The 17,736-nt window shown below is 45.8% G+C and overlaps 2 protein-coding genes across 8 annotated transcripts in view; one reads left to right on the top strand and one right to left on the bottom strand.

Annotated features, from left to right (window-relative positions):
• Positions 1 to 1,680: 1,680 nt before the first annotated feature.
• On the bottom strand, positions 1,681 to 11,758 carry TAF8 (TATA-box binding protein associated factor 8). Of its 6 annotated transcripts, none has more exons than XM_039538446.1 (8): positions 11,602 to 11,758; positions 10,089 to 10,245; positions 9,045 to 9,143; positions 8,161 to 8,223; positions 7,165 to 7,289; positions 6,678 to 6,825; positions 5,540 to 5,682; positions 1,681 to 5,063 (listed from the first exon to the last, which is right to left on the bottom strand). In XM_039538446.1, the coding sequence occupies exons 1-8, from the start codon at positions 11,632 to 11,634 to the stop codon at positions 4,920 to 4,922; spliced, it is 912 nt and encodes a 303-aa protein (XP_039394380.1). In that variant the 5' UTR covers positions 11,635 to 11,758; the 3' UTR covers positions 1,681 to 4,919. The 6 variants fall into 6 exon arrangements, with proteins under 6 accessions (XP_039394380.1, XP_039394381.1, XP_039394385.1 ...); XM_039538447.1 differs by having other exon boundaries at positions 11,544 to 11,646; XM_039538451.1 differs by lacking the exon at positions 11,602 to 11,758 and adding an exon at positions 11,493 to 11,510.
• Positions 11,759 to 12,722: 964 nt separating this feature from the next.
• CCND3 (cyclin D3) overlaps positions 12,723 to 17,736 on the top strand; it is a 77,014-nt gene continuing 72,000 nt past the window's right edge. The window contains exon 1 of one of the 2 annotated variants that reach the window (XM_039538454.1): positions 12,723 to 12,998. The gene's annotated coding sequence lies outside the window, so the exon portion shown is untranslated. The remainder of the gene's footprint in view (positions 12,999 to 17,736) is intronic. The other variant, XM_039538456.1, reaches the window with a different exon arrangement.

The following is a 17,736-nucleotide window of genomic DNA, read 5'->3' as shown; positions in this document are numbered from 1 at the left end:
GAATCAAATGGTTACATAAAAAGTTTAACCAGGTCTAATGATGGTGGTGGTACTTTATAGCCCACCTGACAAAGCTCCAAGGACAAAATGCAGTGAATCTTGCTAGAAAGAGTGACCGGTTATGGGGTTATTACATTTAAGGCTCTGCCTCTTCATCCCTTGTGACTCTTCCTGACTACACAGGTGCAGTGGGATAAACCTGCCCTGTTCCCCATTGCCTTCCAAAGGAGACAGTGTGACCTCACAGCTAGAGCACTGGACTGGGACTCAGGAGATTTGAGGTTTGTTCCTGGCTCTGCCACTAGCCTGCTGGGTGACTTTGTGCAAGTCACTTCCTCGCACTGTGCCTCAGTTTCCCCATATGTAAAATGGGGATGACGACAGATTTCCTTTGTAAAGGGCTGTGAAATCTACACATGGAAAGTACTGTATAAGAGCTAGGTATTATTCAACTATAACAGGTCCCCAATTCCTGTCGTTTTAAGAACTACTTCTGGCAGGGTCGGATGTAGTGATTCCAGATCAGGACATCTGATGTGCTCATTTGTATCCTGATACCCAGAATGACCTCCCAGCTCACATCAATGGTAGTGGTTGGCCTTGGGAACAAACCAAACGTTGCATGCATATTTACGGACGAGGCAAATTCTTTGTGTGCTTGGCAAATTAGAAAAGAGGAAGGGCTTTCCCGTTCTCCCACTCCCCATCCCTCTCTCAGGAGAGAGGAGAAATGAAACCCATCAGAAAGGAGTGCAACGATTTGCAAAAACTTGAACAAATTTCAGTCCAGACTAACAACAGCCCACAGCCTTGAGTTACATAAAGTAGGATCAATTTTAGGGCCTGATGCTGCACCTAGTTCACGTGCACAGTGCAAGTTATGACAGGACAGGGAGCACAGGGGACAGGAATCCTGCATGAATGACACATTGCAGCTTGGCCAGGGTTACCCTGCCTCACAGCATAAGTGGGGCCTAAGAGGGGAAGTGTATAGCTAAGCACCATATTAACATTCTTGGTGATGGGGATCAATCTTAACCTTCGGTCGGTGTAGACATGCCCGTTTTCTCCTCAACCATTTACCCTGTGCTGTTGTGGGGAAAGCAGCTGTTGCACATGGAGTTTAAGACTCCCTGCTTCTCAGTGCAGAGGGCTATGCCTAGCACCGAATCTCAGTTGCATTCATGTGCAGTCTTCCGCTCACACAGGAGCACAAGACCCTTTCACGCTCTTCTGTGAGTCACCCAAGGAGCTGCAGGGGCCAGGGCTTTTTTTGCAACTCCAATGAAAGCAACGGAGCTAGATCAGGGTAAAGCTGGAATAATGCATTGGGGTACCAGACCCCAGATGCAGTCCATGCTAATGCAATGACAGCAGGGATAGTCTTCAGTACCACACATTGCTCTCCAGCTCAGAAACGTGGCAAAATTCCAGGGCTGGCCTGGACGGTGGGGTTCTGATTCCAGAACACAGAGGAAGAGGCTGAATACAAACCAAGGGAAGCTATTAATCACTGGACAGACATTCAATCAATCTCCAAGTGCATCCAAGGTTCACACGTCAACAGTGACTCGCTGCTATTAGAGACAGAACTTCTTTTATTATGAACTTAAAAATAATTATTTTCACTCTACTTTTGTCCAACTCAGGTTTTTATCATCAAAAAAGCCTAATCCAAAATGACCAAACAAAAATATAAATTTATAAATATACAATGTCTGTATGTACATACATTCTTCTATACAACAAATGCACTGGCAGGCTTGACAATGGCACGTGCAGGGCTCTTTCGCTAGGGATAACGTTTAAGAGCTTCTGGCTGGATTCTGAGTCTCCCTCGATGGTACAATTCTACCTCAGGGAAAAAGGTATTTTACATGCTGGTACTGGTGGCATTTAGGCCCCAATTCTGCTCCTGCTGAAGTCAATGGCAAATCTCCCACTGACTTGGACGGTACAGAACGAAACCCACACATTGCAAAGGCCAGAGCCTGCCTTTAGAATCTCCCTTCAGCAACCACTTTTGACCCTCAACCTATTAAACATGGGAGGGATGACACATCACCATTAACTACAACAGCTACTGCTTTGGCCAAGGTTGTCTTCTGAAGGGAGGAGGATCCTAGCAGAAAAACAAGGCACATCCAAGCATGGACACTTCTTCGCTCCATCATCTCAGCCACAGCACGCAGAGCCCTTGCCTTCTGAAAGCAGGGTCTCAGCACAAGAATCGGCTTGAGTGAAGAGGTGGCTGTGATTACTTCCCCCTAGCACCTGCCCATGCCACACTTGTCCTTCAGCTGGGAAGTCAATGAGACTTCTTCCAGTGGGTAAGTACTGAAGCGTAAGAGAGCAGCACCCTACCCTCTCACCTGGGCAATGTTGCCAGCCTGCAGGGGGCATCACTTCCTGATCACAATCTCATGAGGCAGCATGGTGAATTGTTCCAGGAATCATCAAACCAGCTAGTACCGAGGGAAGAGAATGGAAGACAAAAGGGATTTATTTCGGGGTAGCTGGAGAGTGATAGGTGAAAGGGCAACTGTATCAACCACAGCGTGCACAGATAGAGAAAGGCAGGTAGAGCACCAAGACACTGATATTTCCCATAGGCTTCTGGTTCCTTGCCCAAATGCGCAGTAATTGGATGTTAGTGGAGTGACAGAAAGGGCTGAGCTCACCCAATTTCACTGCAGAGATAGAGAGCTTAAAGAGCTGGTTTACTGAGGTGGAAAGGGAATGAGATTTTGATACTTTTCATCTCAGGATCTTTTCCACATATGCCTTTTGAAAAAAAGGTCTGATCGATTTCGCCTTCAGTTTCAATAGCTCTAAAGTGTTTCATTTCTATTTTTCCAAAAATTAATTTAAAAAATGCTTTAAACCATCGACTTGTTGCCTACTTTTCTTTCTCGGACAGCCCAATTTTTGGAGGGGTAGTGGGTTAGCTAAATTTGTATTCACGTGCTTGAGAGCAGAACCTTCCCCGCTTCCAAGGATGATAGTGTTTAATAAGGGAATCTGAAGCAGTCGAGCCATTTGCAATTGATAGTCTGACCTCTGCAACCACTATGGGTGCAATGTTTTAATCTGCCATGAAATCTCTGCTATTGCTGAATATTTTCACTAAGGCATCTTTTCATCTAGCACTAACAGTCAGAGAAAGCTATTTGGTATTAGGGGCAATCCCTGGTTGGGTCCATGTATTTACACATGCATTTGCAGTATGGAGTCTCTCTACTCAGGTTTTACTCATCCTTACTCAAGGAAAACTGTTGAAGTCAACCAGTGTTTTGCCCAAATAAAGGCTGAGTGAAAGTTAAGTAAGGGCCTCAGGATCCAGGCTTGAGTGAAGACTTATACCACCCCTAGGTCATGCTAGAACGAGCAGTGTTTTTTGACTGTTGAAGAAAAGGAGACTTTCTGGTGAATAAAAGCCCTGTATTTCCGCAGGAGAAAATGGACCATAATACTGGCCATAAGGACAGTCCGTCAATTGATTCTCATTCCGTATTCCAAAACCTACAACACAGTGGGTTTCAAACAGCTGGCGGACTCTCAGGGGACCTGTATTGCACTGAAACCAAACAGAATCGAAAGAGAGCCTGAAGCAGCTGTTAGATCTTGCCGTTCAGACAGCTGGAAAATATTCTCTAACTGGAGCGGTATAAACAGCATGCTTACTGCTTTTAAGTGCAGCTGTAGTCAGAAAAGAATGACATTCTGGAGCTCCGTATGTATTCCTCTCCCCTTAAGTGATACACCAGATGCACTCAGTTTACCAGATTTAAAAAAACCAAAAACAACAAATCAACTTTTAACTGCCAACATTATAAACGAAGTTTGGGAAATGAAAACCCACCACGGATTCTTCTGCCTCTTACTGTATACTCTCCTCAGAAATAAAGCCTCTGCAAAGTGAATTTAGCTGATGCTGTGCAAAGCAGAGAGAAATCCAATACTATGGCTAACAGGTGTAAAAATCTTGGACTTTTGCCAGAGAAATGCACCGATAAGACAAAGACACACAATAAGCTGATCTATGGATTAGGAGGGAACCATTCTGACAGATCTGTTAAGTAAGAAGGGGACCACAGTTAATTTTCTCACTATAAATGCACTTTAAAAAATAGTGGGAACATTTTCTGCACCTCCACATTTAAACACTAGAATAAGTGGCGTACTTGGCAGTCTCCCTCATGACCCTGATACACATGCATAACCCTGCCCATTGCTCAGGAGCAATGGGATTTAGACCAACACCAACAACTCTGAGTATTCAGCAACTTTGGGAAAGTTTGGAACTGGGTCTGGATTTCATGGCAGGACCCCTAGCTCTGGACAACCTCAAACTCCAGGGATGTTTAAGATATGGAGCTCTGCGCAACAGCTCAAGCCGATCTCTGGTTCAAATAGAGATCAGAGTTAACAAGGGACCATGGTGTGAATCCTGTGCACACCAATGCAAACAGCCAGAGTGGAATGGACAAGTCATTCTTTGAGTCTAGACGAGGACTCCACCTGCCTGTGCAAGCACATAGTCCATTCTGCACAGTCCACTGGGAAGTGTTAAGCAGTGAAAACCCTTCTGTGTGCCTCCTCCTTACAGAATAAATCCATCCCATGAAGAGGAGGGTCACAGCTGCAACTCAGTCTTCTCTGGAGTAGATGGGCTGATTCCAGTGTGAGGACTGGTGGTTTCCATGCCCCTTCCCTACTGACCATGCCAAGCCAGTGAGAGAAGGGGGGAGGTGGGGAAGAGTGTAGTTTGGTATGTACAGGAGGTCATCTCTCTGCTTCAAGCCACTCCACCAGCAGTATCTCCCCTCTTTGTCCTGCACCACTCACAGCAGCAAAGGAAACCTCCATGGGACAGCCAGCGGGCCTCCTTGTCCTCCATGCAGTCAGCTTGCTGCAGCTCACTTCTTCCTGCGAATCTTGGGTTTTTTCACCGGCCGGAGGTAGGGATTGTCTATTAGGCTCTCCTCTCCATTGCGGCTGCCCGACAGGGATGCGTTTTGCTGTAGCACTGAAGCATTCTCTTTCTCAGCCCCCGAATCATCCTGCCAAGTAAAAACAATAAATATGTGAAGTTAGGACCAGCTGAACTGAGGGGGCGTGAACCATGGAGTCTGCAGACCAAAGAGATACACAGCAACCAAGATCAATAGGGATAACGAACAATGAGAAGCACTGAGGGAGATGACCCTTGTTTCCCACTGGAAGTAGATGCCTATGGGAACAGCATAGGATTCCAGAGAAATCCTCTTTCCTCTGAGGTAGCAGTGAAAGTGCCCCCATATACTCAGGATCCCACATTAACCGCCACAAGGCTCTAGTCTGTGAGCTGAAGCATGACAAAGATCTATGGCATTTTGCATGTCATTTATACTGGTGCAAAGGGGATGTAAAATGGTGCCCAAATGAACATTTGACACTCTGCCCAGGCATGTCAATGATGATTCAAAGGGCCAGACAGGAGAATCAGACCCAAGGAGGGTCACAATGGGGAGTTCCAAGTTTCTGATCCTGGCCATACCGTGCTCATGTGGAGGGGGAGGTTTTCAGTGTCCGTCTGGTCATCTTGCTCAGATGAATCTGTTTCCTCCATCTGCTGCATCTCCAGCTCAGAGGGGAGAAGTGCAGTCAAGTATGGTATTGTGAAAGGCCTGGCAGCAATCACTAGGGATGGGGAAAGGAGGGCACGGTTAGCAACTTGGGAGACTTGCTTCTCAATTAAATGTGTGTTCTTTCTAAGATAGCAGCTATCAGGAAGCACTGAAGCAAATATATTATTAAAAAAGCCCAAACAGTGTTTAATCTCTCCCTCCGTCCCCCACACCCTGCCAATATTTCCACCATCCAGAAGCAAAGAATATAGAAGCTGCTGTCCTGGATCAAGACATTGGTCCATCAAGTCCATTATCTTGCTCCTCAAAGTAGCCAGTGCCTGATGCCTCAGAGAAAGAGGCACAACTTCCTTAATGCTTCTGGCCATGTGAACAATGCAGTACACGAGACAGAGGAATTCCTCCTGACCCCCAAAGAGAATCAATCATCTTATGCCCTGAAGTATGAGATCTGAACGCCCTTGGAATAAGAATACTTGGTACTTACCCAGCACTTTTTAGTTGAGGACCTCAAATCACTATGGTGAGGTGGACAGTACCACCTTTATTTTGCAGGTGGGAAAGCTGAGGCACAGAAAACCTGATAATCAGAACAGCTGAGTGCCTGCAACTCCCATTTACTTCACAGGAAGTTGCTGGTGGTCAGCACTTTTGTAAATCAGGCCCAGAGAGGGGAAGCGACTTGCTAAAAGTTACAAAGTGAGTCTGTGACAGAGCCAGGATTAGAACCCAAGAGTCCTCGCACACAGCATCCTGATCAGACCATGCCTCTTATGTAAGGTGTACCCTGGTGACATGGCATCAGAAAGGAAGGATGGAACTTTATTTAGGATGTCAGCCTGGCACCTAGGAGACACAGATTCAATTCTATGCTTTCCCACACGTCCTGTGTGACCTTGAGAGGCCTGAGACTCAGTCCCCTATCTGTAAAATGGGGCTAACAGTATTTCCTTACTCCACAGGGTTGTTGGGAGGATAAATACAAGAACCTAAGATAGATAAAGAAATCATTTATATCTAGCGTCTGGCATCTTAGATAGCTCTTACGTGGGAATGTGCTGACATCATCCTTGAAGAGACTCTGCGTCTCTCCCGTCTTTGCCATGAAGCGAGTCAGAGCTCTTTCCACATCACGCCTCTGCGACGCTGCCTTTTCCCGTAGTATCTGGTAATCTGAAACTGGCTCCCGGTACGTCTGTTGGGCAGGGAAGGAGAGAACAATGAGATGTACAGACTTAGCACTTGCAGGTACTAGCTCTGTAATACAGTTACTGGATGCAGGACAGCCAACACAAGTTAAAGACGCTATTGGTGAGTGGATGATCCAACGAAACAATGCCTTGCAGAGAGCTGCAGAGCTCAGAAATACAGAAACCTACAGCCCAGTGAACTTCCAACACTGTGATGATTCACAGTAAATGAGAAAGTGTCCTAGATAAATGGGTATCAGGCCAATATTAAAAGGACTTAAGTTGCTGCTGCTGCAATGCCAAAGAGACAATGAAGGACATTTTGTAAAGTCTTTTCCACTCACCGGAGTTTTGATGTAGGTGTGAGGATCCGGGAACTCGGGAAAATGGCCGGGGATGTGGGATGGATGGGGTTTGTTCTGTCCAGCCGTCAGGGCTTTGGGAGTCACGGGCTGATTTGTCACAGGCGCTGCCGTTAAAGAATAAAAACCTAGTCATCATTGTTCAGCCAAATCCCCAGCATAAGAGAAGTGTAAGCAGAAATCGAGCTGATATTTCGATCTATAGTCCATCTATAGTATAACCAGGGACAGACCATTTCCCCTAGGCAACAGTTTCAGACTCCATTCTAGATCACTCCAAGGAACAATGATTAGTTTAAATTGACAGTGAACTGCATTCAGCCCACCGCGTTAAGAATGTGGGCAGCAAACACCATACAGAGAAGTTCAATGGGAAACGGAGTAACATTGGAACAGTAGCAACTACTTTGACAAATGGGGCCCTATTCTTTCATTTGTCAGTTACAGAAAATCTTAATATAAACTGCTCTTCCAGTAGTAGTAGTCCTCTCCACTGTGCCTCAAAAGAACAGAAACTCTGGGTGCACGCAGAGGGGCTGGTGGAGTACTGAATACAAGTGCCGTACCTGCAACCTAAGATTTTAAGGTCCCCAAAATTTTGGGAATGGTCAACAACATTTACAGGCACAGAATTACTTGTGGATCCACAGGTTAGTCAATTTCTCTTTCGTTTGTCATCAATTTCACCTTCTGGTTGTTGTGCCCTAGCCCCACTCTGCAATGTTTAGGGTACAAAATTTCAAGGGGGATTTTTATTTGTTAAAAATGTTACTTTAAACAAAATAAAGTCCCATAGAAACAGTCTATTGGTCTCAGGACCCATAAAAACTGGTTTTTACTATACATAGATTTTCAACCAAACATCACTTGACAGAATCCCTTTAACAGCCATTTCAATCTATCTATATTGCTTTGAATTATTTATCTACTATTGTTTTTCATGGCACCAATTTACTTGCTAGATGATGCCCCACGTACGTGCAGTGATGACCATCCGCTGGGAGCGCTTGGCATATGCAGGGAGAGTTTCTACATTGAACCCTGAAACACAGGAGATGGGGAAACAAATCACGCTATTATCAACAAAACAAGGATTGACAAATGTGGCTGCTTGCCCATATAGAAAACACTGCTTCTTGGCTCAATTCTGATCTCACTGAAGTCTGTAGAAATTTTGCCATTTACTTCAAAGGGAATAGGACAGAACTCCAAAGTCTATATTTATACCTATCTAAGCATCAAAATGAGGCCTTTCCACTAAGACCTCATTGAGACCACCCTCTCCTCCAGTTCTGTTGTCTATCTTTTTTCTCTCCAGAACCCTTTTCTCTCTTTCCTTAGAGCCTGGAATAGAACCCAGGAGTCCTGGCCCACTCCTTGCTCAGACCACTAGACAATAACACCCTCCTTACAATAAACACAAGAGGCACAAATCTGCACAGAACGGGTCCATCTGTATCAGAGGGAGCATTAGGGAGAGTTGCATTTAGGAAAATACGCAGATGTCCTTGATTTCCTATCTGGCTCCCTAAGCTACGAACTTGGCCTAGACAGGTAGTGCCAGCTTTGCCCTGGTGATCATGCAGTGCTAATTAAGCTGGTGGCTCACATGGCATTTTGTCAGGTCAACAGTCTTATTAATGCTCCCCACACAGTATCTGCAGAACCCAGAGCAGAGCTGTCTGCTGCCGGTTTGTTTGTCCCATCTGAAAGGCAATGCTATTCTTAGTCAGGCTGGAGGATGCCAAACAAGCCATGTTCGAATACCAGCAGGAGCAATCGTAGCAAAACCACCCTCCACCCTACCCCAATCCTTCATGATGCAACCAGTGGGGCTTGCTGTGTACCAGTCTGATACTCACCCATTTCGACTAAGGTAACAACAATATCCGAAAGGGTTGGCTGAGTTCTTGCTGTGTGCTCACAGTAGGACTTGGCGCTCCTTCCGATTTCTGACACATCTGGGAAAGAAACATCCAGCAGAACACGGACATTTGAAACAGCCAATGGCTTCCAGATTCATAACAGACTAATCCTGCTTTCAGACACTTATACCTGACGAGAGCTTCAATGAGCTCTTTCACTGAGGTTAGAAAGGAAAGAAAAGGTCTTCTGAAATACAAGGTCTTACTGCTGGATTTTTAATTCTTTTGTTAAAAAATGGCCGTGCATCATTTAATGGAGACATTAAGATCAAATAATCAGACAGCTTCTACAAAGTTTGCAGCACATTCATTTGCAAGCATACAAAACCCCAGGTTTGTGAACTCAGAAAAACGTGTATACTAAGCAGTGAGTGCACAAATCACGGAGTTAGGTGTATAGTTGTCTCTCTTAGGTACTTCTATGGTCCCCTTTACTAGAGTAGCAGCACCTCACAAACTTTACTGGATTTATCCTCAAACCAACCCTGTGAAGCAGGGCAGAGCTATTTACCCCCATTTTACAGATGGGGAACAGAGGCAGAGGGCAACTAAGTGACTTGCTCACGGTTTCAAAGGGAGTCTGTGGCAGGGCAGGAAACTGAACTCAAGTCTCTTAAGTACTAGGCTAGTGCCCTAACCACTGGACCATCCTTTCTCTCTCTAGCTACCTCATTTACACAAATGAATAAGTTCATGCAAAATATATACATTTAAGATTGGAAGCCTGTTTGAAAATATTGCCCTAAACTTTAGAAAGAGACCAATGTAAAGCTTCAGTAATTAAGAAGCAATTAACTACTCTGGTGATCTGTCAGGTCTGTTAACATTATAGCAATGTTGCTGTATCATGGGTACTCATTTATTTCCAGGGGGAATACTTGATTTTAAGTAGTTTCTGTATTTTATTTCAGAAACTACACTGGCCTCTCAAATCCCTGCTTTATTGGTTGAAATAACTGCACCTGTGATACAGATACTTACAGCTCTGTAACATCTCTGTCAGGGTTTCCACTGCTGCCTTTTCGGCACTCTCAAACCCAGCCTCTGTCAGCAAGGAGCTGACCACAACTTGCAGAGTCCTTCTCCGAGCCAAGTAATAGTTATCTGCGGGGGTTGTTGAGTGTTTGCCTCCTGATCTCTATAGAAACAGATCCCCCCCCCAAAAAAAACAACAAAAAACAGGAGACTGTTAATGAAAGGATGTAACAATGGCTTCCAGGAAGTGAAAAACACCACCACTTGATCACAGAGGAGTAGGGTACAGAAGGATATCATGCAAGAGTCTAATATCAGTTCCCCAAACCTCAACTCTGCCTATATCACCTCAGCCCTGACTTCCATACTCCCTCCTATTCCAATCTGGCAAAAGAACAGATTAGAAATAAGCATTAGGAATCACGCTGATTCTGTTGCACTGTCACACTAAGTCACCAGATGGGATGGGACTAGCATCAGACTCACAGTTCTGGAACAATTTGGAGTACTCAGGGGCAGAACTGTGAGCATGTTACAAGTGGAACTTTAACAAAACAGTGTGGTGTAGTGTTTACAGCAGGATACTAGGAGCCAAGCATCCAGCTCTGCCTTGATTTAGCAAATACTTATTGTTTATTTTATCTCTCCTTCACAGTTTGCTTGTCTTCGGCTCCTGGAGTTAGGGACAGGGTCTTGTACATAAGAAAAGCACTTAACTGCTACTGACATCCAAATAAACTATAGAAATAAGTTAGAAGTAACGAGCAACAGCACCTCCTATCTGATTCACTGGCATATGTGGGTATGCAGTGCCGTTGAAAAGCAGCCCATTAATCTCTCTGTACCTCAGCTGCCCACTTGTAAAACAGCGATAACACCATACTGCCATAACACTTCCTGTTTCTCTAGCACCTAACTGAAGGAGGATCTCAAAGACAAACGGAGCCTCCCTCTTACACAGGAGCATGTTACTAGCCCCCTCGTGCACACGGGCAGATAGAGGCCCAGGGAGGGGAAAGCAAGTCTGTAGCAAACCAGGAGCAGCACCCAGGTGAGCTGGCCCCAGTCCCTGCTTCAGACACTAGCCAAATGTGGCACCTGCACCTCCACCCCAGGACCCCATGTGCCCCCTCCTCTGCTCCATTCCACGCCTAGCGTGAAGCCCCTAACATCCCCCTGCCAGGGCACTAGATACTCTGGGGCTCGCCTCGCAGTCATCCATACACTGCCCCTTTAAGACCCTCCCATGTGCTCCCCCCTCCAATCTTCCTGTGATTGGCAGCGACCGCGGTCAATCAGGCTATAGGCACTTCGACCAATTGAAAACCAGCTTCACACCCCGCCTACTCCTGCAGATCAGCCAATCAGAGGCTCCCCTCTCTTCGGCCCAGCAGGCCCGAAGCCGCCCACCCTGGCCGCAGCCGCTTCATCCCGTATCAAATAAGCCGGTCGCTCGGCCACCTTGACCCGTGCGCTGGCCGTTTTCCAAGGAACTTAACCCCCCGGTATCCGCCGTTACCGTGCCCGAGCCGCTGGACACCGTGTCCGCCATCTTGAATCCATGGGCGACGACGCGCGTGCGTGGCCGCGCGGGGCATTATGGGACTTGTAGTCCTGAAGAGAGGCTGGGGCTGCAGGGAGAACCCATTGGCCTGGGGGCTGTGATGGGAAAGCTTGTGCTGAGCCTGGGCTACAGAGGAGCCCTACTGAGGGGGAGCTGTCTAGTGTACCTGAGTCTGGAGAGAGCCTAAAACAGCTCCAAGACATGTGAATTGCACAGACCCAGTGATTTAAAGGGTATCACTGTTAACTATTTCACGGCTGATCAAGGGACGACAGAGCCTGGCTTAGGGGTGGAATTTGCGAGGGCGCCATTAATTTATTTTTCCAGTTCACACCCTGGCCAGTCTCAAGAAGACAGGACTTTGTGTGGGATTGGTCCAGTGCGCCACTGAAAAATCCTGGAAATCTTGGCTGCAGTCGCCCTTCTCTCCATTGCTTCTCTCAAAATACTGTTCCCCAATTTGCTGTGTCCCCAAGATCTATCCCAAAATGTGTTAAACATCCACTCAATTTGTACCCTAGTCATATGGTACAAAGGCTGCCAGAAAGCAACGCAGTGCAAGAGATGAGGTACCTGTCTAGACAAAGAAACTATCCATTCTCTCTAATTGCAGTACAAATGAAAGGACCCCCATGAAAAAGGAGCTCTCTGCTTTTCTGACATAAGGGGTCAAGGAATAGTCAGATTGTCCTTCAATTCTTTTATTTCAGTCTGGCCAATAGTTTTCATTTCTTTACCACTTTTGCAACCACAATAAAATGTCTGATATTTACGCAGAACTTTTCATCTCAAAGGATGCTGCTGAGCTTCAGTGTCCAATAGATGGAAAGTTTGACGCTACAAAAAAAGTCTCTTGTTAAGCTCGTATGAAGAGCCTAAATCACTTGGTCGAGTTGCTTGAAATATTCTTCGGGTTGTTTCTCACTAAGCAGTGCTTTCTGAGCACAGCTTCAATTTCCCTTTTAGGGTGTTCAGATCTTGTGATCAAAACTTTGTTGAATGTCAGAAGTCGGTTGTGTGCTTCAGAAACTACAGAACAGGAAACCCCCCTCCTACAGCTCCCACCTCTTGCTTCCTGTTTAACTACATATGTGGGGGGAGAGAAGCATCTTAGGAACCAATAACTGTGTTGCAAAAAAGAAATGTAAACAACAGCTGCCACGCTGGAAATTAAAGGTCCTGAACTCGGTCAATTTAGATTGCAATGCAGCTTCCACGCAGCGCTCGTTTTTCAGAAGTGATGGTAGTGAAAACAGTAACCCATGGAAAAAGGAGGGGGTAGAGGAGAGGAAAGACTGGATTGCTGAAAGGAAACATATCCGGTGAAGCAAATTTCCTGATTGTCAAGAAAGGTAGGAGGCGATTTAGTTGCATTTTTATTGTAAAGTGTAAATTGAAAAGGAGAAAGAGAATGAGAGAGCTCTCATGTCATAAACAACAAAGGACCAGGAAAAAATTGGTTCCAAAGAGGTTGGTCGAACATAAGAATCTCGGAGACACTTCAGAGTGGTTGCTTGACAGGGAGTGATTGTTTATTGGAAGTAGATCTTGGTGCAGGGTTCGTTATGTATATATATCCCCTTGTTGTGCAGATGGTGTCAGAACCAAACAAACCAGTGACGCAGTAACTTCTGTAGCCCACAGCGGGTGTGTGTGGCCTTGCCAGAAGTGCTGGAGTGGAGGCGTAGAAGCTTTTCTGCCCATTAGTGAGCTAAGATGTCCGTGTCTTCTTGCAAAAGACACAGGGTAGGGTTTTCACAAGTGCCGAGTCCCTGCATCTTGTAAGTGGAGTTGCAGTGGCCCAGCACCTCTGAAAAGCAGGACCTTCGTGAATAAACCAAGATTACAGATGACCATGGGAGAAGCGACTTGTGAGAGTACTTAGTACTGGTACCTTATGATGGAATCCTCTGGTTAACTGTTGACATGGGTCTGAACCGGTTTGGGTGAAAAAGGGAAGGCGCACTCTAGGTAGTCTGGATTGAAAACCTCAACTCACTGCTACTGCCTGGAGCTAAAGCACAGGGTCAGGCTTAGCCAGTAATGTTTATAAGAGTAATAGCTGACTCTCAAACCAAGAGGTAGCGTGGCATACCACCTATATACCATTAGCACTGCACACCTCAATTCATACCCTACCTCCACCTTGGCTTATGTGGTACCTAGCATGGCATATCTGAATCTGTAGTTGTAGCTGGGCATACCTGATATCCATCCATAACATGGACCAGCTGGTACCTACCTGTAACATGGCACACCTGAATCCATAGCAAGAAAGTGACGCATCTCTGGGGTGCCATGATGTTAATTCACTGTGTGTCATATATCTGTCAAGCTAGCGACTCCATCATGTGAAACCCAAGTTAGGAATGGATGTAAAATGCTAATATGGAGAAATGGGAGTGGGGACGGCTGAGAGAGCATATGAACATTAAGCACTACACCAGTGCATTGAGCAGTGGTGCAATTACTCTGTGTAAATACATCAACAGTCTCTAAGTCCAGGAGAAATATCCCACAAAAAATAGACCCGCTTCTCCTTGTCCTCAGAAGATTAGGACCAGAAATTCAGACATTTCATGCAACAGGGAGCCCTTGTGAGGGGCAAGTAGGTAGGGGCACAGTACAGAGTGAGGGAGTGTTATCTAGTGATTAGAGCTTAGGACCTAGTCCCACCTCTGTCACGAATTCACTCAGTGACCTGACTGTTGTGCCTGAGTTTCCACATGTATGCGACAGGAAGGGTGTTAATATTATCTACCCACCTGTGTTAATTACACTGAGAACCTTGTGTGAAAGGTGTGATATAAATGCAAAGCATTATTTATTAGTCTTGTGATTGCTATTTATTTTATTATCTCAGGCCTTAGAATTCTCTCTACTTGATTGGAACATTGCTCTCCTCAAGACTGGTAGCCTGCCTTTCCATAGTTTGAAATATCTAGTATTTCAGAGTGCTATGGTAAAGGGAATTTTAGGCAAATTTAGGGCTTCATCAGTCCCTGTGACACACAGGAAGACTGGGCTGAGTCTTGTAAAACAAGCAGAGGGAAGGCTCTGTTTGGGTAACTCATCACTGACATCTGTTGTGAACATCTTTATTCTCCCTTCTTAAGGCCTGGTTTTACTGTTTGTATGAAGACATTTTGTCTCTTTGACAAACAAAGGGGAAATCGCTTCACCCCAGTTTGGTATGGGCCCCCCAACAAACTCTCTGTAACAAAACAAAAACAATCCCCTGCAACAACAAAAAATGGTGGGGGAGAGAAACTCCACTATAATATTTAAAAAATTCCGTACCAATAACCAAGAGTGACACTTAATAATCATGTCCATTGCCTCTTCCACCAAAGAATCTCAAAGCACTTAACAAACATCAATACATTAAGCCAACTGTCAACAATACTTCTTCTCAAAACCAGGACTAGAACTCAGGATTCCAGATCCCCAGGACTTAACCAATAGACCCACTTTCCTTAGAGCCTGGAATAGAACCCAGGAGTCCTGGCCCACTCCTTGCTCAGACCACTAAACAATAGCACCTTCCTTACAATAACCACAAGAGGCATAAATCTGCATAGAACGGGTCCATCTGTATCAGAGGGAGCTTTAGGGAGAGTTGCATTTAGGAAAATACGCAGATGTCCTTGATTTCCTATATGGCTCCGTAGGCTACGAACTTGGCCTAGACAGGTAGTGCCAGCTTTGCCCTGGTGATCATGCAGTGCTAATTAAGCTGGTGGCTCACATGGCATTTTGTCAGGTCAACAGTCTTATTAATGCTCCCCACACAGTATCTGCAGAACCCAGAGCAGAGCTGCCTGCTGCCGGTTTGTTTGCCTTCCCTTGATATTTCTGGTGTTTTACAATCAGTGGCCTCTTCTGTCTACTGAAGAGAACAGGGCTTGCAGGTCCCCCAGCCCACCCCACCCAAAGTTCTGACCAATAGCAGAGAACAGACGGATACGCAGAGTAGGCAGAACCTTACCCAGGGACCTGGGCCAGCATTAACAGCTCAAGTAGGGTGACCAGATGTCCCGATTTTATAGGGACAGTCCTGATTTTTGGGTCTTTTTCTTATAAGGTTCCTATTACCCCCCACCCCCGTCCCAATTTTTCACACTTGCTGTCTGCTCACCCTAAGCTCAAGGTAGTATTTCTTCCAGACCACACCTTCCTTTCTCAGCTGAGGACATCAGCTGTAAGGACACTGGTAAAGCCATCACACGTGTACTGAGGTTCCCGCACACGCTGTTGCATGAGTCTTGCCACCACTCTTGCCCATTCACATTAACACATCAGTGCTCACAACTCTCACATGCATCCTTCCACACCCACAACTCTCACACACACACACCCCTTCTCTTGTGCTCACTCCACAGGATGAGGGCTGCTGTGAGCACCACTATTTAAATTTCAGTTTAGGTGCAACCTCCCTGCTTTTGTAATGCTGCCAATATGGCTCATCCTTTGGTGCCCCCGTTTGATAGGTTTGACTCTCGGGAGCAACAGTTTGCACGCCTTGATCTGCACCTTTTCGCTTTGCAGACTGCAATACCATATTGAATCACTGTGGGGAGCTGTTAGGCAAATAACGGGACCTTCCCAGTTAAGTCTCATCTGTGGGGTTTGCTGGCATTACCGGTACTTTCTTCTGTCCATGGGTAGGTTTTCTTTTTCTTTCCTTCCCAAGTTACCTTCCAGACCCAACTCAGGAAACAAACCCCACTCTGAAATGAAGCATGTAGATCTTTATATTACAGTGGCTTTGTTTGGCACTAGTTCAGAAATGGGGAGGAAACCCTGGAAAAAAGTTGTGATAGGAGAGGTATTGTTGTCTAGTGGGTAGAGCACTGGACCGGGACTTGGAAGAGCTATGTTCAATTCCTGGTTGTGCCACCAGCCTGCTGGGTGAACCTGGGCAAATCACTTTCCCTGCCTCGTGCCTCAGTTTCCCCATCTGTAGAATGGCGATAATGACCTCCTTTTTAAAGTGCTTTGAGATCCACTGATGAAACGCACTAGATAAGCACTGGGTATTCTATTCTTCAGCAGGACCGTCCCCCGCCAGGCAGTTTGCCCCACCCCCCGTTTGAGAGGGCCCCCAAACTAAGTGGTGTTGCAACCTGGCCCACAGCAACCCAGCACGGGAAGCAGGCCCAGCCCCATGGGCAGGAACCACTGCTGCAGGGTGAGTGAGGGGTGGGCTCACTCACCAGCACACACCGGTTACCCCAGAGCCTCCTCCAGTGCAAATTGTTTTTGAATGAGGGGGAGGCAAAAACTTCTGTGCAGCCCTGTTATTCAGCATTGCAAGCAGTTGATGAATAAGAAGCCCTGGAAAACTTTTTCCATGCAGTGTTTCATGGCCTCACTGCCCATGTCTTGCTCTGTCAAGAGCAAGGTACCGAATGACTTCCTCTATGGACAAGTTATTCCATAAATGTTCACTGCGGGGTTTCTTGCACCTACCGCTGGAGCAGCTGGTACTGGCCACTCTTGGATTTGGGACTAGAAGGACCCCATGTCTGATACAGAATGGCAGTTTGTATGTTCCAAATTAGAGAAAGGGAAGTGCATACCTTGAAATTCATATTACTTAGAGTCATGTGAAATTGTGAACTAAGTTTTCACTGGAAACATTTGGCTGCTGTCATTTTTCCCATTTTCCCCAGAATCTTATGAAATTGGTAATCTAACTGGAAGGAAAAAAAGCAGGATTGTCACCTTTCACATGCTTTTCCAGTTAAATCTGTTTTTCTCAAAGACGTTTCATTTTCATCCCAAAGTGTTTCTCATTTTAGCAGGAAAAAAAAGGAACCACTTTCTAATTTGTGGCAAAATGCAAAAGAAAAAAAAAACAACCCTCAGTGTCAGGTGTTTTGAATTGTGTTGGAAATATTCTGCATGATTCCTGGGTTGTGTTTATTGAACTGTTGTTCGACAGCAGGCAAGCTCATATAACCTCCCTGTGCTTCAGCTGAACGGTTCTAATGATGCTCACTGATCTCAAAGGAGGAGAAGTAAAGCTTCAATTCATGTGTGTAAAGGATGACAGTGATTCCAGGCTCCTTAGGTGTGACTAAACCA

Source organism: Mauremys reevesii, linkage group 4 (genome assembly GCF_016161935.1).
Source record: "Mauremys reevesii isolate NIE-2019 linkage group 4, ASM1616193v1, whole genome shotgun sequence".
In the NCBI taxonomy this organism is placed as follows: domain Eukaryota; kingdom Metazoa; phylum Chordata; order Testudines; family Geoemydidae; genus Mauremys; species Mauremys reevesii.
This window is presented reverse-complemented; position numbering and strand designations above follow the sequence as displayed.